General features: G+C 42.0%; 1 protein-coding gene across 1 annotated transcript in view; it reads left to right on the top strand.

Annotated features, from left to right (window-relative positions):
- Window positions 1-23,412, top strand: part of ACBD6 (acyl-CoA binding domain containing 6) — an 87,514-nt gene that overhangs the window by 7,788 nt on the left and 56,314 nt on the right. Inside the window, exons 3-4 of the mRNA XM_051625385.1 lie at window positions 302-398; window positions 19,411-19,493. Coding sequence (XP_051481345.1) covers window positions 302-398; window positions 19,411-19,493 — 180 coding nt within the window. The remainder of the gene's footprint in view (window positions 1-301; window positions 399-19,410; window positions 19,494-23,412) is intronic.

Below are 23,412 nucleotides of genomic sequence, written 5' to 3'. Positions count from 1 at the left end.
TTATTCTAGATACAAGAAAAACTTTGTGAAAATAGCCACAGCTTTACAAGCAGCTTCACTTTGTGAACACAAACCGTGTTCCAGCCTGGATCATGATCCCCTGAAAGATGCTTTCATAGCAGAGTTCTGGATTGACAGTGCCCATTCATGGCTTTAGAGAAAAGTTGACCATTTCAAACTGCATGGCTTTACACCCCCTGAATGTGTTTAGATGAGTCTGTTCACTGCTCCACTGTTGACACTATAAAAATTCATTGTGCTGTCTCTGAGTGGCAAACTGATGTTTTCCTCTCTCTTGTAGGGAGGCTTGGAAAGCCCTGGGAGACACCAGCCCTCATCAAGCTATGCAGGAGTATGTTGCTACAGTGAAAAAACTGGATCCCAGTTGGAATCCACAGGTAGGAAACACGAAAATATTGTTCAGAAAACAAACCAGCATTTGTCTTTGTAAAGCTGACTATGGTTCAGCTTCACACAGACTTTAATTGCTGCATGGCAAACTTCATTTTGAGCAGATGAAAGTCTAAATTCATTTTTAAAACTCTCCTTTTGTTATGACTGAAATGTAAAGAACCGTCTCATTCGTAATTATCTTCATTACAGTGAGCACATGCACAGGGTTGGTTGGGCCATAGTGATCTAATTTCTTTTGCCTCCTGCTGTATTTAGCATGTAAAGATACTTTTTATCCATTTCTCATCTTTCTCTTTTCAACTACTACTTAAATGTTGATCAATACAAAGTAATCTCCGTGAAAGTGACATGAACTGAATGATCAATTCTAAAAATGTTTCCTTTTTGTTTCGATGCAGCAAATTACCAAATCTGATTATGATTAGGTACTCCAACATAACAAGTGTATTTAAGTCCTGTATGTGTGTGTTATAGGGAGACTGCACTGTCATTTTAATTAATCTGTCTTTCATCTACCAGGTTTATTACTTGATTGAATATTTAAGGATATCTCCCTGGTTATAGGCTGGTATTTATATAATTTTTTAAGAGGATTGCTCTCTAGAAAATGTACTGCCTTTGATTGAAGAGGGAGTGGAGATAGTTCAGTAATAAGAAAATGCTGAAGGCATGGTAATTTCTTTCATGGTAGGAAATTGATTCTTTTTTTTTTTTGGTCCTGTGCTTTGGAAGCAAAATCGTGTGTGAGCACAAGACTATGAATCAAGAATTTGATTCTCAGTTGTCTTCTGTTCTGGAGACTTAAGAGTGATTGTTTTTCCCTCGTGAGTTCATGCTTCAATAGTGTTGATCCTGTTTTGCACCAAAGAAATCTTGTCATTTAGAGGAAACCCCTTTTAATGCTGTTGGGGAAAATAGTTTTATATGCTGTGTTGTGCAGTGCAGTTGGCCACGTGCTCTGTAAGTTCTTGTCCAATCTAAAATTCTCAGACAGGAATAAAATAAAAAGAATCCATATACAATCCTGAATGAAGAAGGTGTCTAGCAGTGAGACATGTGAATATTTATTAAACAGGGAGGAAAAAAAAGCAACCTGAAACACCCAGTGCTTTCCTGAATTTTTATGGGTAGAGCTTCTGTTCATAAAAAGACTTCTCATGCATGGTGACAGGTTTGCTTTTGGGTACATGCTTCACTTTATTGCCTTAGAAAATACTTATTGTCACAGGTGTGACATGAATACAAGTATCTAAAGGAAGATGGAGACAGGCTCTTCTCAGGAGTTCCCAGTGTAGAACGAGGGGCAACGGGTACAAGTTGGAACACAGGAAGTTCCATTTAAATATGAGGAAAAACTTCTTTACAGTCAGGGTGATGGAACACTGGAACAGGCTGGAGATACTCAAAACCTGCCTGGGTGCAGTCCTGTGTAAAGTGTTCTAGTTCATCCTACTTCAGTGGGAGAGTTGAACTGGATGTTCTCTAGAGGTCCCTTCCAGCTCCAGCGATTCTGTGATTTTGTGGTGTGACCTTTGGGTTACAAAGATGTCAGCCAGGAAATTGGAATAATCTGTTAGTTTAAAAAACATATTTTAGAGAAGCAATATAGCAAACAAAGACTGGTTTGCAGCACTACCCCTCCCCTCTTCTGCTGAGGTGAGGAGTGAATATGTGTGGGCATGTTTCTCCCACTGCTGTCCTTGCACAAGCCTGTCCCGAGGACTCAGCAGAAGCTTGACCATGCTGGGTAGTGCTTGTCGTGCTGGTGTTTGTTCATCCATGCATCTCTCCTTCCTCCCTTTCTTGTATAGTTGGTGCAAGAAGTGTAGATTTGCAGGAAAGCAATCCTGGAGCCTGACTAAAAGTTTCTGTGGAAATGGCAGGGCTGAATTGTCAGAGTGGTTTAAAGAAATGTGCTTTTTCTTCAGATGCTTTTGTGGCAGTGTTTCACTAGCTGTCCTTCTCTCACTCAGGTGACCATGCATATATTTCTTGGCTTTTTGAAGCCAGTGATTTTTTTCCTCTGTGTGGTCTTGGTGCATGGAACTACAGTGCTGAGGAGAATCCATAGGGAGTTGCCTGGTTTACTTACCCTGCACTGCTGCACAGGTGCCATGTTTCTTGTCCTGACTATCCTTTTCCTTTGCCTTGCTTATAGCTGAGCTAGGAACCTGTTAGGAGAACAGAGCATTTTGCATTGAAAGAAGGTGCTGAGTTGCAGGAAGACCAGGCAGAGGAAGTTACATTAGCAGAGAATTCAATTTAAAAGTTAGCACTAAAGTAGAGGTGACACATTGCTTTCTTTAAAACAAGTCATCTGTCCTTCCTACTGCGTCTTCCTTTAAATTCCACTTGTATATGAAAACCAGGAGTCTCTCCCTCATCTCATGCTGCTCTGTAGTCTTTTTCTGGAGCCACGAGGGGGAGCTCTGCTCTTTAAAATTATGGCGATGCATGTGTCAGGGGACAGAGATAAAATAGCTATTTTAGTCTTCAAATTTCAAATTGGATTTATAGAAAAGATCTGTGGGTGCGTTACAAGGTGCTTCATCACTGTCACTGTGTCTCCTTTACATGCTCATCTGCTGGGTTCCTTTGAATTTTCTTCTGTACAGTAGATCATGAATGAAATACTCCTAGTATATTTGGTTAAGAGCAGTATAAAGTGCTTGGTACAAATTTGAAAAGTTCAGCTTTCATATCAATATGAATCATCAATAGTAATTGCAGTACAAAGGTGTTGAATTTCTCATTGTGCAGCTTCATGACTTCTGCTATTGTAAAGCTTTCCCAATATTGCCTACATTTTTCTCTTCAACAGTTCATTGCATCCATTAAAGTTGTTCCTGTTACCTTAAATCCTCCTCAAGCTTCTGTTTCATTTATTTGCAGTTTTTAATGTCTTAATCCTTCAGTGCTAAATATGCAAAATGTAAAGCTTAGAAACACCTTTTACGTAGTTTCATTTTTCCCCAGCAGATTTGCTGCTGTTCTGCAGCTTTCAGGCTGTCAGTATTTTTCTTAATAAATAGAATGGAACTAAATGCAGTGTTTCTTATGCAGTCCAAATGGATCCACTTCTTCATTCCTTTGTCTTGATTTTTTTTCATTGATTCATTCCTTCATATTGACCTTGCAGTTCCTGTATTAGCACATTTTCAACATCAGGCTGTAACTGTTATAACTTCATAATCTTTGCTTGTTTTGGATGGAAAAAAACCCCAAAGAAAGTAAAAGCATTCTGATGCAGTACAAGCACCCCAAGTTTGGTTTCAGAAGCAATGGGAACATCAGTAGAAGTCAACATCTGACTTCCTGCTTGCTACTCCTGCATGGAGTTTGGAGCATCTGCACTTTCTTAAGAGACAACTGAACATTGAGAAGCAAGTGGCACAGCTGTTTCCTGCTCTGGGAAGCTGATATGTTGCTTTTGATAGTAGTGGCACATCTATGTGCTCATATCCATGGCTATTCCCAATGTGGTTTAGTTTCTTGTTCACCCTTGCTGCTAGCAGGTAGCCTGATAGTCATGCCTGATCTTTTCTTTCAGAGCATTGTCTAAAACCTGGGAAGAAATTATGCTAGCAATTTTGTTTGCTAGGAAATCCTTAAAATAGCCTGTAATCTAAAGGATATTGAGGTGAGAACCATTGTCTTTTCATGAAACTGCAGGGACCTCCTTGTTGGATTTATCTTGAACCCAGAAGTGTAGAACCCACCATCACAGCTACCTTTCTGGATGCTTTGCAGTGAGGTCTTCCTCTCTTGGCATGGGTCTTACTGTGGTTTGTGTCCTAGGTTGTTTTGTTCCTTTTCCTGAGAGTAGCTCTTGGTAGGAGGTCGAGACTATGCTTGTCCCTTCTAGTCTCCATTCTCTTCTTGATGCAGGCTTCCTTAGTCATCTTCTATCTTTTAGCACATCTTTTGTTTCTTGTTCTTCCTTGTGAGTCATTCCTTTCAGTCTGAAGTTCCAGGCAGTGGAAAGGTAATTGCTTGGGCCAGCTCAGCTCTATTTGCATATTTCAGAGACATCACCTGTCCTTCAAGTCTATTCACTCTTCCTCCAGAACAGAGAATAACATATGAAGCAATTCTCTTGTGTTCTCTATCCTTAAACAGAAATGTTTCATGTAGTCAACACCTCTCACAGCTTTGGGTCATTTAGAGAAGTGTGTCCTGGCTGCTTCACTTCTTCCAGGTTCACCTGTCTACTTCCTGCTTTTCTGGTGGCTTTTGGTGTTGCTTCTAATGGCTTTGGCTGATGTGTGAGTTTGGCAATGATATTTGTCTGCCAGCCACCTGCAGCTTATTGTCTCCATGTCCTCATCCCCCTGGTTCCCCCTCCTGCTGTGGCTCTGTGTTACTCACTGGCATGGGGCTGTCCTGCAGGCTCAGATGTGGGTTGGGGGTTTAGGGAGGTTCACTTTCAAAAGCTGCTTGTCTTTCATCTTTGTGCCGTAACCTTTGTTCTCATGCTCCTGGCTGTCTCTGCTGTTATAGTTGGGCACTTCTAGTATTTGCTGGTTTTAAGACAGTCTTAGTGACTATTTCTATTTCCCCCACACACTCTAAAATTCTAATCCGTTGTGGATTTGATATCACACATTCCTACTGGCTTTCGACATCCAGATTTTTCAAACCTCAGATTGCCGTGGGGGTTTATGACCACAGGCACTGCCTGTGTGGAGGTGGGAGCAAGGCAGCACCTCTCTTGCTCAGCACCATTGTACACATCTCCAACCAAGCTGATTTTGCAAGGGATGTGGGTGGAGGTGTGTCCACCACACTGCAGTGAGGCGGTTGGGAGCTGTTATTGATTGCTCCTTGTAACAAGATGGTTATATGGCACAGCTCAAACAATAAAAATAAATAATAAAAAACCCATCCAGATTTGCTCATCAGTTTTAGCCTTCCATTTGCTGATTGCAGTTTTGGCATCTCTTGATTCTAAATATTTCCTTTTGTTATTTCTTATATTGCACGTTTACCAGTTAGGGTCTCAGCAGCTTGTCATGCTACTGAAGTGACATCCCTCCCCCAAACACTTAGAGGCCTTCTTTCTATTTGCTTTGACTGCTGAAACTCGCTGGATGACTTAATGATTTTCTATTTCCTTATTAAAAAAATAATAATAATTGGCATTTTAACTTGAGTCGGCTTCACTAACAGTGCACTTAGTAAGATTTCTGCTGTGTAATGAGGAAAGTTGCATACTAGAGGTCTGAGGAGCACAGACACGTCTCCAAGGCAAAGCAGGAAGAGAGCTCGAGTTCAAAGAAAATAGACATTCACCAAACATCTTTTTAGGCTCTTAAAGGTTTGAAATTTCAGTGCTGATGTTTGCAGGGGAGAAAGCTGCCTGTGGGTTTGGGTTTTTTTTTCACCTACCTTGTTTGAGTGGAGTTCATTTCTCTGTACTCTGGACCAAGTAGTGGAGTAGAACACCTCTGTTGGTCTGGGAGCAGAGTCGTGGTGGAGAGGACCCCTGGGGAATAGACAGTCATTCTCAAAGGAAAAGAAAAGGAACTTCAGAGTAAAACAGCAAGTGCACTATTGCTGCAGGCTCAGAGCAGTCCAGGAAGCTGGAAAACCTGCAGGAATAAAGCAAATGGATTTGCCCAGTGGGTTTTTTTGCAGAGGTACTGCAGGGGGCAATATATGATAAGGTGGGTGGCCAGTTACCCCATGCACAGGGCTGGGCTCCATTCATCCTTCTTTATGTTGAAATCACCTTTCTCTATCACAGTTTAAATGCACCAAGCAAATGTGGAAAAGCGAATTTGGAATTTGAGGATACAGAGAAAAGCAGGAGAAACAGTTTCCAGATGGGTGGGGGAGCAGAATTTGTACATAGGCTTTTTGTAGGTTGCACCAGGTGTTACTGAAATATTAGTGATTGATCTAATTTGATGAGCCTCTTGTATTTAAGTAGGATCTCCAAGGCAACATAACATTTCTGCAGTGACTCAAATACAAACGGTGTATCCAATGGTGTTAAAACAAGCATCTGGAAATCCAAACCTGAACTTTGCTTAAATTTGGACTCATTGCTTGCCTGTTTGTGTGTGGAGCAAGAAGTTTGGTCAACTTCTAAGGTTTACATTTGTGAATGGTAAATGACACAGTAGTTTCAGGCCAAAATCAGTGGATTTCTTGGTTTCTGCTGCAGTCTGTTGGAATTTATTCTGGAAATTAAGAAATACATTAGAAAAACTGTGGTCTGTAAACAAAATGAGTGCCTCTATCATGTTTTCCTGTTTTGTCTGTCAGTCAAACAGATGTCTCCCTTGATAATCTGTCCAAGCAGCCACCGTTTGTGGTTGGGAAAGAGCAGCAGAGTGGTATGGGCAGGATTACAAGGGGGATGGGGAGAGCAGGAAGGGAGAGAAGACCTGTTTGGGTCTCAGCTTGTCACCACCAGCAGTGCTCACCTACCTGCTGTGCAGTTAGTTTGGGTAAACGTCTCAATTTATGGCTTGCTATACTGCAAGGTCAAAAACTTGGGAAATAGGGACTTTATTTCTTTTGTAGCAGAAAAGCCATTTAATTGCATCGTGTAAAGTGGGGGCTAATGGAATTATTGCTGTGCTCCTTAAAGCTTCCTGTGCTGTGCAAATGCAGCATGTTGGGGAGAGAGAAGCCTCCCTTATTCCTGCAAGCCATGAGCAGTGCTGCCAGCATCTCTGCTCTCTGCTGTCCCTCTTTTTTTTTTTCTGGGTTGTACAAGATACTTGTCTGTTGCTTCACCCTCAGTGAATTTCATGTTTGGGGTTTTTTTTCACCCAAATGTTAATAATTGCACTTAAGAATAACAATTGTAACAAAATGCAGGAGACAAGCTGCACTGTTCATTGTATATATTTTGAAAGCTCTTATTTCAATGGGTGACCACATTATAAGAGACAAATCACTGAGATAATTAATGAACTCTAATCCACCTCTTCCCCTTTAAAAAAAAAAAAAAAACAACAAACAAAAAAACAACAACATTAAACCTAGCAGGCCTGTTTGTTGGGTTTTGTTGTGTTGGGATGTTTTTCTTTTCTAGTGTTTCCTTTTCTGTTAAATTAAAAACAAAAATAAAGATCCACCCCAGATTTTGGGGCATGTAAGATTGATGTCCTCTGGGTTTAGGCAGCCTTGCAAACTGCAGTGTTGGGTTTTTTTGTGAACCACTTTGAGGTATGAACACTTATTACATGTGCTGAGAGAGGTTAGGTCTTAACACACAGAGGGATTCTTCTGCCCTGCTGCATTTTGCCAGCTGTGCAAGGGACTGTCTCTAGTGTGGAAGCAGAGTTAGTGGCAGATGCAGCCTTGCTGTGGGAGTAATCAGTGCTGTGCCTGGCTAACAAAAGCTCACAGTTTGTGTGCACCTTTCTTGTACATTCAAGACCACAGGCAGAGCAACCCACCTTGTTTTATCCAAGTTGGAAAAATGGCAGTTTATTTGCTGCACAAGTTAAGGCCTTGAGTGTTAAGCAGCATGAAGGGAGTCCTTTTTTTTTTTTTCCCTTAGCAAGAGGATACTTTTTGTGTCTGTTGTGTAAGGCAGTAAAATATCATTCTACAAACATCAACTAAATTTCCCTGTTCTTCTGCAATAAAGGCAGAAAGTGCTGCATCCTTTGCTTCTCTGTACCTTCTTGTGCGTAAACTGTTGATGCTTTAGGTGCTTGATATAGGTCCTACTCATAAACAAAGCTGTCCAGAGGTTATTTGCTACCTTTTTGTCCCTGTCTTTGCACATGTAACTGTTTATCAATTTTATTCCATGCAAGATGGAATAAAACTCAGGGCACACCAAGAGAGAGGTAGTGTGTTGCCTACCTGCTTTGTTATCCAGGCTGTTCTGCTCTGAGCAGCAAATCAAATTCAGTTTCCTATTTATACTGGTTTTTTACAAGCAGCACAGGCTCATGGGCAGTGCACATCCTTGCTCAGTACTGTGACAATAACCCTGCCATCCTTTGGGCTGTTGTTCAATGAGGGAGCAGATTAATAAAATACTATGTGTAACTTGTGTTTGTAAGGATGACAGCAGAGATCACAAGCTGGTGCTTGTTTGCCATGAACCCAGGGCCTGAGGATGGAGATCTCAGAGGTGGCCTGAGGATGCTTTTTTCTTGCAAGTGACTTGCATGCCAGGCATTGGGGTGCTGTGCTGGAGGGGCTGCCAGCTGGGGTGATCTGGGATTTTTGTTTTCCCATGGGCAAACTTGATAAATGATAGGGCTTCTTCTCCTCTGCAGCTGCATCTTATTGTAGAGCACAAAACGAAATGCCAGCTCCAGAGTGAGATTTTTGGTGGCTTGGAATTGTGGTTCTAGCAAGCTGTGCAGAAGGGAAAAAGTTAAAATGAACAAGTGTCTCGTAGTAGAAATACAAACAGCTGGAATATGTGTCAGCCTCCCACCCCCTGGGAGTCTGTTGGATTGTTCTCTTTGATTTTACATCTCTGCAGAAATTTATGGTCTCGGCTCCTTTATTTATGACATTGCAATCCTCGTTCAAGCGATTGATTGAAATATAACGGTGCCAAGCTGCAAAGCCTGTATTTTAGGAAGGCTGAAGTTCAGAAAGGAAACCAGAAATGCAAACAGTCATTTATTGAAAGCTGCACTGGAATCCTGTACAGAGCTTGCCTGTATTTTTATGTCCCTAAACTTCTTCAAAGTAAGGAATTACCACAAGGATTTATACCTCTCTTCTCTCGCTCCTTTTAAGTTGCCTGGCCATGCTAAAAACATACAGAATGTTAGACAGGCAATCTTGCTGCCTTTGCAAGGGCTAACTTTTGCTTCTAACAATATTAGCCCCTATTTTTCCAGCTTGGATCCAGCAATGCTGATGCACTGTATTGTTAGTGGACTGTGACCAGCATCATATGTGCTCTCACAGCTACTTGAGAAGGTAACAGTTTTATTCTGGAATTGTGAGCAAGAAATTAGGAGGCTCCTCATTTTTAGCTACTGATGCAGTGATTTTTTATTAGACATTTAAGCAAAGATGAAATATTTTTTTTTCCCTTTTGAATATGTCAGTGAATGAATTTGTATCATCTTGCAGTAATTAAAATATCTTTTCCTATCTGGACTGTATTCAGAAAAAAAGAATCATTAGAGATGTAGCTCTGCCTTGCTGGTGTTGAGTGTGCTGCTGCAGCACAATGATGCCTGTGGCATCCCAGTGTCATGATTCCTGGCTCACTGGTGGATTGAGACACTGCATGCTAGCCAGATAGGCTGGAGGCAACTGGAAAAAAAAAATCAACCAAATTTAAATATATATATCAAACTCCTGGCATGTGAGGTTGACAAGATGTCACAGAGTGGGGCATTTACAACATTCTGTGCAGCAGGGACCTAGTGGCTTGTTTCTTTCCCCTTTAATTGCTGTTCAGAAGTAACAGGTTTTGCTGTTGGGCTGTAATGCACAGGCAGAAGTCCCACAGTGCCTGGTCATTCTGTGATCCCATAGTTGTGGGGTTGGAGGCACTGGACACAGCTGAGCTCTGGAGTCTTAAAGCTTCACTTGAGCAAGTGCTCTCCTAGCAGAGAAAGCATCTCAGTATCAGAGATAGATACCAGATCAGTTTTAAGTTGCTCCTGGTCCTCTGCTGAAGGTTGTTAGTGCTAATGCTGAGTAGACAGAAAATGAGTGGGTGCTCATACTTCAAAAGAGCCCCAGATCTTTGCTTAAATTGAGATGGCAAGGTTGAATTTAAGGTACCAACCCACAAGCTGAAGTGCCTGAAGTGAAAGCAGATACTGCCTTATACTGTTTCTGTCTTGAGGTGGCAGCTCCTGGCAAGGCAAGGAGGGGTTTGAAATGCCACATGCAGCTTTCATTTTTTGGCAGATTTTAGCAGCGATGCTGCTTCCCCCCCAGTAACAAAAATGTGGGTAACAAAGTATTGAAAAGCTTGCTGTTGCAAAGCAGCTGTGAGGCTGGAAGCAGAAAAGAGCAGTGTTGTCAAAACTTTCCTGTTAAGTTCGTTTCTGCACTGAAACTCCACTGGCTAAAATATGTTGGAAGATGAAGCTTTGGGTAGCGTTGGGCAGCGCTACAAAATTGGAGTCTGGGGAGGTGGCAGCGTGGGCTGACAGAGGAGAGGTGTTAAACCAAGCAGGATGTGGTCATGGACTGTAAGGGCAGGGGAAGTAAGCAGGCAGCCAGAAGATGCATTTACAGTTGGGTCAGGGCAGAGAGTGAAGCAGGCTGAATGTCAGCTTGGTGTAATAGGGGGGTTGGAAGGGGAAGAAAACCAAATTAGGAGCTTCAGGGGGAGGAGGAGAGGATCAGGAGGGTGAGAGATGCTCAGTCTTAGCTTCCTGCTGGCCAGGCTGTTTTCTAAGCAGCAGGGAGAATCCCTGACATCTGTGAACCCAAATATCTTCCTGTGGTGCCCAAAAACCCAGAAAAGGGTGATTTAATGCACCCAAGTCCTCTTGTCCTGAGTAGCAAAGGTGGTGAGTGAGGCTGGGAGGAGCAGGGCAGTCTCCTCTGCTTGTGGCATGAGGTGGGCTGTGGGGAGGCAGGCTTTGGCTTGCTCTGCACCTCACTTAGGAGCTCCTGGCAGCTTCTGATCAAACTCTTGCTCCCATTTGGGGCAGCAACTCACCCAGCCATGCTAGCAGCTTGACTGTTTTAAATGACAAAAGGTGCAACTTCGAGTTAAAAACCTCAATTTTCAAAGTAATTGAAGCTAATGCAGTACTTTGAACTTGCTGTGTCAGAGGTGGTTAAAAAAAAAAATCAGTCTTGGGTGGACATTACAGGTTTCTCTTACTGTGGAGTATGTAATGCCTTGATCTTTAGGTGTGGAGATGTAGACCTTTTAGTTGTTACTTCACATGGCTAGGTAAAGTCTGGTTTAAAAGATAACTCGTTAATTAAAAACAGCATATGCTTTTAGTTGGGAGAAAGTAGCTGCAATTGTTACTGTATAACATAAGCTAGAACATAATTAAGCTGTTTCTGTAGTTTAACTTGAGTAAGTTATGTTCAGTTTGCTTTTTACAGGAAGTATCAAGGAGGTATTGAGTGTAATTCTGGACATTTTGGTAGGATGTTAGTAACATATTAATATCTTGTAGATGCTATTTGTCCCTTAGAGTGAAAAAAAGTATTATCCTTAAAGAGCAGGTATTGTCTAGTACTTAGATACTTGGGCACTATTGTACCACATCACTCCTATTGCAAGAGAAGATGTGTCTCTAGAGTATCCTGTGAGTATTTTAATCTGGACTAACCAGCAAAAAGGCATGTAAAGGCTCAGACAATCCCAGTGTACAGCACTAAAGGCTGTTCAGCAGGCAGCAGCCTTCAGATCCTGCTGCATCCTTCAGTGAAGAGTTACACCATCACTTCAGAAACCTTCTGTTCCTCTTGGGATGTTCTGATCCTTCCCTTGGCTGAGTCCATGGGGACAAGGAGCAATGAAGATCTCTTTGTTCTGCCATTTCCCTGTCTGCAGAGCTCATAAATCCTCCCTCTGCCTTCATGACCCAGATCTGCTGGGGGAAACAAATTTCAGTGGCACTGGTCAAGCAGCCCTGGAGCAGCTCCCTTTGTGAGGGGGGGAAGTGGCCTCTGCTGCTGCTGTGATGCTGTCTGGCCCACTGTTGGTCCAACAAGTAGAGGATGAACATGTCAATAGGCAGGCTGGGGGCTGATGTCCTTCTTCTTTTTCTCAGAAGATAGGGGTGCCTTCAGCTTTCAAGCTTCAGATCACACATTTAATTCCAAGCTATGTAGCTTTTCAGTATTTCCAGTTTGGCTCAGAATATATATTTTGGTCATACAAATGTCTGTGTAAATCTATATATGTTAGTATCTTCTATTAGATTGACAAAAACCAGCAATTACAGTACAGGCTCTGTATCCAGAGCTTTGTCCCTTCTGCCTGGACACTTGTGGATTTTCAGATGGGTGATGTGACAGCAGTGATTGCTTGTTTCCAGCACTGATGATGCAGTGCTCTGTGTTCCCTTCCCAAAAGCTCCCAGTTTCTGCAAGCTGCCTCATGCTGGAAGGGTGCAAACAGGCCACTCCACCCTGGGGTCTGCAGACATGGGGAGTCTCCAAGTTACTGTGGAGTCCATGAAAAGGATGTGAGGAAAGAAAAGAAGAGTCTGTTGGTGGTCTTGTTTGCCATTAAAGAAAAGCTTCACAAATCAGAAACTGTTGGAAGCCACTGCATTAGGTTTTTTGATTAAGCATATTATTTCATTCCATACGGATGTTAAAATGTATAAAGTGAGTCATGAAACCACAGCTACTAGCAAACATAAAACCTGCTCTAAATTATGTTAAGCATTTTACATTTATTCCCCTCCCCTGACTGTCTTTACTACTAATTTCCAACTGTGATTATGATGCACTTATTAATTAACTCATTTAAAGTTAAATGAATAAGCTGCAAGGCCTTATTTTAGATCACAGCACTATTTAACTATGACATAAATTATAGTGTGTTTGTGTCTATTTTTTTGGATGCAATCTGGAAAATATTTTCCCTGTCTTAGATTGTGTATTTTAAGATAAAATTCTGTGATGAGCTTCAAAAGAACCAGTAAACATTTTTTTTATGTAGCCACTGATGGAATATTAACTGTCCCTGCAATACTTAAAACAAAAAAAAACCCAACCCCACATTATCCTGCAGAGCATACTGTCGTTTTTTTTATATATATAGGACAGTTTGCTCAAATTGTACAGATTCTCAGTGGTCTCTTGAAAAAGCTCCAGGTGCTGAGTCATGTGCACGTTCTCCCTGAGCTGCTGCTGGGAGCCAAGAAGGATTGTTGAGAGAGGAATATTGAAATAGTCTGTTTATGATGGCCATTAATACGGCTGGTGTGGAGGGCACAGAAGCCTTTCATGAGAGGTGGTTTTACAGCAGAGCCTGACGGGGAGGCTGCCCTCAGCCTGGGTGCATTTTGATCTTGTTTGGATGTCTCTGGCCTCTGCTTGTCTGTAAGAAGTGCTGAGCTTGTACATTTTAGTCGGGAAGGGAGAATTTTATGAGTCCTGCTCAAGTGTTTAGTTCTGTGCCTAATTTTATAGATGGTGAAAAAATAATTTCCTTGAGTAGCATCACCCTCTGAAGGGTTAATATTTACCTCCTGCTGCAGGGAGCTGTGAAGTCAGAAAGATACAGGTGGAAAATACCTTTGGAAGAGGGCATTGTTTGTCCTCATTTCATGCTTCATTAGCCACCCCGCCAGAGGACCCTCCTGCATTGTTCTGGGGTCAGGAGCCTCCCCCCCATGCTGGGGGACAAGGGACATCTCCTTGTCCAAGGGCTCTCATCTTTGGACCACCTGCATTTGGGGTGGAGAGCACCCTCCTCCCCTTGGCTCTCCTGGCACTGGCCTTAACTAGTGAAGGAAGAGACGGCAGCAATTAAGGCACGCACAATTAACGAGCTTCTAATCTCCAGCCTTGCATGTAATTGCTGCTGTCAAATACAATTAGTGTCTGCCCAAGTTCCCTTCCCAGGGGAACTGCTGGGCTGTGGCACAGAGGGAGAGGAGGGGGCTGAGTACCTGAAACTTTAGGAGAGTTTTCTTGTTGCCTCTCTAATAATCCTGGCTCCTCAAATTATGTCCAGAGCAATAATGGGGACATGGTGGCCAGCAGAAGTCTACTGTTGGGTTAACTCTGAAGTGTCTTCTGTAAAATTTGTCACCTGTGACTCAATCAGCTTAATTACAATTCAGTCAGCACACTTTGGGGATTTACTGGTACCTTCTTGTGAGCCTGATGGGGTTACAGGATGTGGCTTGTGCTGTTGTGACAACTGGGACTGGAAATGTCACCTCTGAGGTGCAGTTTGGAAGTTGTGATATGGGCCAGGGTTTCTTCTGCCCCTGCCAGGCAGACCTCTGTGAACATCCAGTGCTTGCAACTCCAGACTTGGTGGCTCAAGACCCTCAGGCACCCTGTGAGGCCAGGGCAGGTTTTGGTGGCTGCTGAAGGGTGCCAACTTCCTGTTGAGCAGGGGGTTTGTTGTTCTGCTGGTGTGTCTACACCCGTCTGCAAACTGGTAAGGTTGTCCCTGGCCCCAGTGCTGCTCTGTGCAGGGAAGCCAGGGAGCACACCCTGCAGACACCTGCAGCTGGAGGAACAGGAAAGCTGTAGGAAGGTGAATTATGCAGGTTGGAATCTGCACTATGTATTCACTGCTGCAGAAATACTTCAAGGCTTGACTGGAGTAATTTTGTTGGGATTATTTCTTGTGTCCCTCCCATAAAGTAGGATGCAGCTGCTACTCTGACTCCAGTTGCATCAGGCTTGGAAAAAAGAAGAAAACAATCAGTAGTCTCTGGATATAACCCAAGATAACTTCTTCCATTGACTGTGATGGCTTGGGTGTGAGATCCTCTCATTCAAGTTGTCTCACTTTCCTGTTTCCAAGATACATGATAAAGAGCTGAAGTCTTGACCACTTTGCTACTGTAACATTGAAGACAAGTATTTCCATGTGAAGAACCTCTTGCCTGATGGCTTTCTCTTTCTTAAATTTGCCTTCATGTGAAGTTACTCAAAGGTTTTGGGTGTGGAGAAAAGCCAGAGTGAGATGTGAGGGAACTGGGAGGATAATAGTTGGACTGTGTGACACAGCCACATGCCTTTCCAAACAGCTCTTGCTACTGTGTGTGTTAGGCATCTAGACATCCAAAACCAGCTAGACAGTTCTCATTTTCCTCTGGATAAAACTGGGATGCCCTACATTTAACCCATGCCTAGGATCTAGCTCTTCTGTTAACTCCAGGTTATGGTATTAATTTTTTTTAAAGCTGTACTGCAACTTGTGCTATGCCTGATGTTTTGTCATGTCTCTGTAGGACTTCTCTGTACCTTCCTTTCTGTCAGATCCATGAGTCCCTTGCCTATAAAATAGCTGTGTACCACTAGGTCAAGTTCAGTCCCAACTTATCACCAGTGGTAGGTTCACTGGCATCTCTAATGAGTTCTGGCACATGAGTTTGAGTCATCAGAAGGGCCCTTGAAAGTGCCATCTTGTTAAATCTGTTGTAGCCTGGTTTATGTAGATTAGAACAAAGTTTGGGCTCAGAGATGAAAAATAATAAATCCCTGTCTTGTCTTCAGGGATACAGCAACAGGTTGGCCCACCAAACCAAGCTCTGACAGGAAACAACCATTCTTCCTCTTAGATGCTAATTTTCAACCTGGTTACTGAAAATGCAAGAAGAAAAATGAATCGTGCTGTGATCATGAGACTTAAGACCAAAATAGAAGGTGAACTCAAAGCCTACACAAAGATAATGTCTCTGTTTTCTGTTTCTATAATGCTTCGTATGATAAAAACTATCTTCTCTTTCTCCTTTATTTTTCAATCATGATTAGACTTTAATGTTGTTAAAGCTTATAAGTGAGTTTGAGCTACTGTCTCGTTGAAGAGAAGATGGAGCTGGAATTGTCAGTGAGGCATTGGACAGGGTTTTTTAATGTGTCTGTCATTATATGTTAACCTCTGAACTGGGACACGACGTCTGTTTTATGGCTGACAACAATTTAAAGGTATACATCTTGACATCATGGATAAAGGAAGAAGGGGGAGTGGAGGAAAAAAAATTAATTAATGATGTTAGCAAATATTAGTCCCTGTATTTCCATTTTGTTCAGAAAATGGTTGTCAGGCTTTGAGGCCATCTGGAGCAGCATTGCCAGTGACAGCCAGTCGAGATGCAATTGTACCTTGAATCGAGCTGGTCTTTTATTGACAAATACAGTGCAGTGAGGCAGGGATGAGGATGCTCTGCTGTCTGTTCAGGGGGGAGTGTGGCTTTTCTCTTGGCATTCCTGGTGACATTTGAGAAAGATCGTTCTGGCCTTAGTGGAGTTTCCTGTGCCAGCCTGTGAGCACACTGGGAGTCAAGGGACTTGAAAATGTCTTTTAATGAATACATATGCTGCATACTGAAGCACATATTTACCCTTGATTTATGCTAGCTTTGGTAAACCAGATCCACCTACCAAAGTTAACTGTCAAGAGTAATTGTGGCTTTGTTATCAGCCTTAATTGTACAGGACCATCAAATACTCAATGGGCAAGAGTTAGGGGAGAACACAAGAAATTCCAGTGCCTCTTAAGGCATCTCTTAAATTTCTTCATCACCTCCTCCCACATCTCTTGCATTCCACTGCTTATGCTTTGGCACTCAAGTGCCAAATTTCCCTTTATTCCCACAGTTTTTAACTGGCAGTTTGAGGGCAACCCCTCATGCTCATGGAACCCCCAGTAATTTTGCCTTTTCTGCAGCACCTCTCTTGCATGGTCCTGACTGTGGATAATGCTGCTGTCATCTCTCACGGATTCAGGTTGCAAATTAGGGGAGCCTAGGATCATGTTGTTTCTTAACTATGATTAGTTGCATGTGTATCTGCAGTGCTTTTGGACAGCACTGCCAGCAGTGAAAGAAATGGAGCTGGCTTAATTGAGAGCCACATAGTTAATTATTAGTGCCTTTTTTAAAGGGGGAGAAAGAACGTGCAGTGTCAGGTTTTAATTGAATTGTGGTTTGCAAGTTAATGTGACTTTAAACTCCCCGGTCTTTATCTGTGTATATGTAGTGTTTCCTTTTTATTTCCAGCCCTAAAAGCCCTTTTCTGCTGTAGAAATGTTAAGAGATTTGAGCAGGAGAGTGCATCTGCATGTTACTCATCTCATCAGCTCACGTGAGCCACAAATAAAAATGCTGGTTCCTGTTAGCGCGGTAGCTGTGACGTGGTTTGGAAGGAGCAACTGCTGTGTCCCACCTCTTGATTACCCAGTTTGGTACGTTGTGCTCTGATACTGCGTGCTAGTCCCTGGCAGGCTGGGTACTATGGATATTAGAAGTGGGCAGATGACCTCATGGTATAGGCAAATTGTCAAGGGCAGGTGGAAAGAAACCAGTTGATACCTGCGTTGAGGCAGAGTTAACCTTTTTGGGAAGGAGTGTTCCTTGTAGTCTGGACTGATTCCCCTTGAAGACCAAGTGGTGATGAGTGGTTCAGCCATGACTTTGCAGAGTAGAGGTGCACATTAAATCCCAAGAGGTTAGCTGAAACTTCTCTGGTACATTTTTCATAAACTTCTACATATCAAGGACTGGGATGGAATAAGCCTGGTTCAACATACATAAATTGGATATTGCCTATTTCTGTGTGAAAGAGATGAGATAAAAGCTACTTGGACAAAGTAACTTGTGTATAGATTAAAAGCCAGAAAAGTTTTTGCCTGAGCATTTTTGGGAAAGCCTTTATCACTCAATTTCCCCACGACTTTATGTGTACTCAATCAACATGATTAATCTGTGGTAGAAATGCACTGGTTGTGCAAAGAAGGTGAACTTAATCCAAGAGACCTTTTTCTGCCTGTAGAAAGATGAAATATGTTTTCTCAAGGCTTATTTCTGACTTTGAAAAAAGCAGCAAACAAAGACTGTAGTGGGAAGAGGTAAAAGAATATAGATTAAAAGTTTTTTTGTAGTTTCTTATACTAGTTGAATGACTGTCCCTCAGTAACAAATGTGGACTATTTTTGAGTGTAATTTCATTTAAGAGAAGTAACTCTTGCATGTACTACCAGATGATCTGAAATTAATTTTCTTTATAAGTGGTGTGGAAACAATTGATGGACTAGCAGGTTCTCTGCTAAATAATTTATGAAGAGGGCATGGCACTGTGAAGACTCTGAAGCCCTTTCCCTTCAGGAAAGGAGAACTTTGTGTCATCTTATACTCTTATACAACTTAGAGAGCACCTACTTGACATAGAATAGTTTTCAAAGCCCATTTCCTTTCCTGTTTTTCTTAGAGAAGTATGTCTGTGATATCTGCAAATCCAAATATTACCAGCATTTGGCTGGTATAGGAGAGCTGAGAGGTGGAACTGACTCAACCTATGCAGAATGTAAAAGTAAATATATTATGAGGAAGCAGTAAATTGATTTAAACCAAAAGCAACCTAGGGAGCAGGAAAAAAACAAACACATGTAAGCATATTTTTAAAAAATCAACATCTTTCTAGGTAGAATTCAAATGAGGCAGCAAGACTTCTTGGTGTAATCAGGACTGTATTCGAGCTACTGAGTCACTGCAAGGTTGGGACAGCTTTCCTTTTGCTGCTGGTTTTGTTCACCCTGGGTGTGATAATCTCTCCTAACAGAAATGCACAGAACTACCCACGGGCAACTGCACGTTGCAATTAATGGGCTGGGTTTATAAGGAATGACTGCTGGAAATTGCACATGAGTTTTGACTTACCCAAAGACCAAGATACCCTGTAAGTTCAGGGTTCTGGTGCCCTGCACCCCCTGAAATGGGATCAGGCTTTCAGACTGCAGGCACTTCCCCCTTTCTCCAAGTATGGCATCAATGTAAAGTAAGACAATTGAAGTTCCCAAGCTGCAAGATGTGGTGTGGTTTGGTTGTGTTGGTTTTTTTTAAAAAAAAAAAGTAGGCCTGAACCTCCATATCGATCAATCATTATTCTAATTGTTCATTTCTATTATGGTGGGAATCATTCAGAATCCTAGAGTCCCTGGGAGTAAATCATTTGGAAATGCTGCCCATTATAAAATTTAATTTTAAATCTATATTAAATAGATTTAGAAAGGCAAGCTTTGCAATCTAGTAACATAACATTATGCTGCCTCACAGAAGCTCAGCTTTTGGGCCCTAAGGGGCCAGGGCTGGGAGTGCAGCACAAGCAACACTTTGGCTCGTGAGTGGGACAGCAAGGCTGCCAAAGCCACCTTTCAGGTGACCCTTGAGAAGAGCATTGATCCAGTCTGCCAAGAGATCCATTCAGCTGTTTTGGGTGGAACAGGGTCATGGGGTATGATCTGCCTGAAGGAGGAGGCTTCCAGAGGGTTGGTGCCATCTCTGGGGCAGGGGAAGGGGTGGGAGATGGCAGAGGGGGTGGCACAGGTTGGAAGAGGATGGGAGCCAGGATGCTGGACCAATCTTTCTTTTTCAGGTGACAGAGAAGAGGGGAAAAGAAAACAAAACTGCATTTGGAGGCCCAGTTGTCAGCTCTTTATATCAAGAAGAAACAATCAGGTAATTATCTGCAAAGGAGTTCAGTTAAAATCACTATTTTTGTAGTGTCACTTTGTTAAGCTTTTTTTTTAATATTGCACAAGTGTGGTGGCACCTACAACAGGATAATAAATGACAGGAAAGAACTTTTCAGGTCCATAATCATTTAAATCAATAACTGTCTGTATCACTGCCAGGTAGTAACCTTTCCCTAGCACAAGATGTGGGGGAAGGGCAAGGCTTCCCATTTTTCAGTGATCTGACTCAAAAAAGTAATACTGGATCTTTTTAATAGAAAGCTATTCAGATGCTACCTTAACACTCCTTTTTGAAATAGTTATTTCTTTACCAACACATTCCTTAGGGATTGTTCAGTGAAGGTTTTAATGTTGGACAGTGTTTGCCTTCAGGGAGAGTTTGTACCTTATATCAAATTAATTTTTTCTAGCTTCTGCAGCTAGCATAGCAGAAAGGCATTTACTGAACTAGAATGGCTGCTATTTAAAAATTGTCAAGGTAAGTGACATTAGCTACTGAATAAGGACAGCTGGGTTTTTTGTTTGGTTGGTTTTTTACTGTTCCAGTCTTCTAATCATGGGTATAATATTAACTCCAATACCTAAGTGATTGCCTGGAGGATCTTTCAGAATACAGTGTCATATTTTCAGTTCAAATGAACAGTCAGGGAAGACTAAATTTTTGAGCAGTGTTTGCTGTCATGTTGCAGTCACTCATTTATGTGTATGTTATCCCATTTGTTTTATTGAATGTCTTGCATCATTTCAGTTCCAGGAAATTAAAAGATAAACACTGATATCTCTCCATACAGCCTCCCAAGCTTGCTGAGAACTTTCCCACAGTGTTAAAACTCTAACACAGCATTTCTTGTACTTGTCACAAGCTAATGAAAAATCTTGAACAGGTGGCTCTGAACCTTTTGCAAGGAGCTGAGGTAGAAATTGCTATGGTTGTTCTGTGTAATCAAATAAGGTGGCAGTTTTGTGCTCAGCAGCAGTGCAGGCACCTCCCTTGGTGTTGCAATCCACTTTATAGCGAGATGGAGCAGTTGGCCAGGAGGAGCCTTGTCCACCTTACATGGAGAGCCAACACGGTCAGGTATGACCTTGGTTTAACATGCTGTTTGAGGAATAGCACTTCTGCTAGCCACAAACTCCTTTTTCTTCCCTGCTGTGTCAATGTAGGTCTTAGCCAACATCCTTGATCTCATAGTTTGACCTTGTGGTTTAAATCCTGTTTGAGCTCTTCTAGGAGTGAAATGTAACCAGTGTTGCCTGGTGTTGGGTGCTAAGTAGGAGCTGTGCTTAGTCCTACAGTGCTTTCAGAGTCTTGGCTATCCCAAGTACTGCCTGGATGTAAAATACAGCACAGTCTACAGGAAAACAGCTTGCTCTGGTTGGCTTGGTTAGCCCTAATCTTCATTTAATTTGTTTTTATTTCCACGAGAGCATGACTTGTGCAGGACTTGAAGATAAGGACATCTCCAAATACATTCTTTTCAAGCATACCATGAGGAGCATATGTGTTGTATGTTTTGTATGGCATAGCTGTAGTCCTTACAAAATGGGGCTGTATGTAGAGTAAGTCTCTGATAACAGCTGGAATAGGGTGATTCTGCTGAAGGTAAGGTGAATAAAGTCTTGTGACTGCTGCCGGAATGGGAACTCTCATGGTCCGTTATCATAGCTTGGCTTTCAGACATCAGTGTCTTCAGTTGCAAGATGGGAAGTGAGCAAGTGTCAGATCTCACCTAGCTTCAGCTTTCTCAGTGCTGTTGCCAGTGTATTATGGCTTTTGTCTACTCTTCCTTTTCTTACTAGAAGTGGGAATAAATGCATGCAAGTATAGGTACGTCTGTAATGGTGATAGTTGAAATAATCAAAGTATAGCCCTAAACAGCAAAATGTCACAGGTACCAAAGCTGCAAGCAGATGAGCCAGAGAGGGATGGTTCTAGGCATTCAATTTGGCATCCAAGTTTTTCTAGAGCATGAGGTGAATTGCTTTGACAGTAACAGCATTCACCTGAGAAGGGTGACTTTTCTGAGGCTGTGAGTGGTTACTTACAAGAACATAAATTTAGCATTCAGTAATACTTCTGTGCATTTATAAATAGAATGTAGTCTTTAAAAAAACAACAAAAAAGGCATTTTCTGTAGAGGAAAAAAATGAAAATGTTCAAGAGGAAGGAAAATTTTATAGCTTGAGCCAGTGTAAACTTAAACACACTGGTAAGTGCCATGCTGAAAGCTCAGTGTGTATGCTATCTCAAAACCTCAGATCTGAGGAACTTTGCAGATTATTTTATTGACTCTGTTGTCTGTGGTGGGCCTTACTGAAGCTTTACAGCAAACTTGCAAAACTTGGAATAAAAATCAAACAACTCTTTCCCAGGGCTGTTGATAGGATAAGTATTTTCTATCTAAAGGATCATATTAAGGAAGCCCAGAATAAGGGATGGAGGGAGGAAATCCTGTGTATTAAAAACTAAAACTTGAATCCTCATCAGCCCTGGGCTCTGACAGAGTGCTGAAAGCAATTTCTCAGCAGGTATTACTCTGCCAAGCACAGCCTAATGTGTGCCCTTTAGGATCCCACTGATCCAGAGACAGGAAGAGTCTAATTTACCTGGAGCCTTGCCTTGCACCAGGCGATAGGAATGCAAGTGCAGAGTTTTGAAGGTTCACCTAAGCAGGTTCACTTGTTTTATTCTCATCAGAAGCTTTTGAACAGTTTAGCAAATTATTAACCTCCCTCAAACTGCTGCTCTGTAACAGGAAGATGAGAGATCTGGTTTTAAACCACTAACTTACCATCAGCAGTAAATTACCAAGCAAATCAGCAATGCCATTGTGTTCAACCGGATTGTCTAAAGTTGTGCATAAATAGTGCTTACATTCCTTTTGTGGAATAAAATACTGAAGGTTTAGGGTGCCAATCTTGTAAATGTTGGGACAGTGGAGTTACCATACCCTACCCTAAAGTCAGGTGGGTCAGAAGTAGGAGGAACTGGGATGGTGCCAGGGCTGGTTTTTTGCCTTATCGCTAATTATCTCAAATGTTTCTGCTTCAGGAACAAGATAAAAAAATGGTTAGTCTGGCTTGAGAAGTACATTGCACTGATTCCAAATAAATTCAAGAGCATCCATAGAAACAGGTTATACCAGTCTAATTAAATCAATTTAGAAAGAGATTTGGTTAAATCAGTGCAATTTGTGTGTTCATAGATCAATCCTCAAATCAGGAGAAGGTCTCTTGAGCTAATGAGGCATAGCAGTTATTTACTTTGGGGTGCTGGGCACTGGTCATCAATTAGGAGTCATTAATAAACCCTGGCAATAAAGAGCTCAAGTACCCCCAGTGACTAATGGGGAGCAGTTGCAGAATATATTAGCATAGTGCTCTGCCTCTGTGTTCCTTTGCAAATCACTTATCTCACTTTGGGCATTACATAAAAATAATGTATGTTGGTGACTGATGATGGAACTTGGAGGTTCCCCTGGAAGGAAGGATTTAGAAATTATCTGTGATTTCAGGCTGGGTATAGCAGTGGATTTGTGGTTGTTTTTATGGCTACATCAAGCTTTTTGTCTCTGGTCTTATTACCAGAACAAAAGCAGTAGTAGTTGAGCTCTTTCATGATCAAATAGCTATAATTACAGTTTCACAAACCTGGGAAATGAGCAGTGAGATGAGGTTGACTGATGTGTCACCAATATAAATCTAATCTAAGACACAAACTGAGGGAGATGCCAAAAATACCGTAGCATTGGAAATTCAACCTCAAAGTTACTCTTCAATATTTTTCAGAGTGGGGGTGAGGAAGGAGGCACTTGACAAGCGCTTCCAGCAAACGAAAGCATTGACTTGGCAGACGGAGAATGCAAAATAATGCTGCCAAATGTCAGTGTCTCTTTCCCCTT

The sequence above is a fragment of the Apus apus genome, chromosome 7 (genome assembly GCF_020740795.1).
Source record: "Apus apus isolate bApuApu2 chromosome 7, bApuApu2.pri.cur, whole genome shotgun sequence".
NCBI lineage: Eukaryota > Metazoa > Chordata > Aves > Apodiformes > Apodidae > Apus > Apus apus.
Note: the sequence above shows the minus strand (reverse complement) of the source record. Positions and strands in the feature narration are given on the sequence as shown.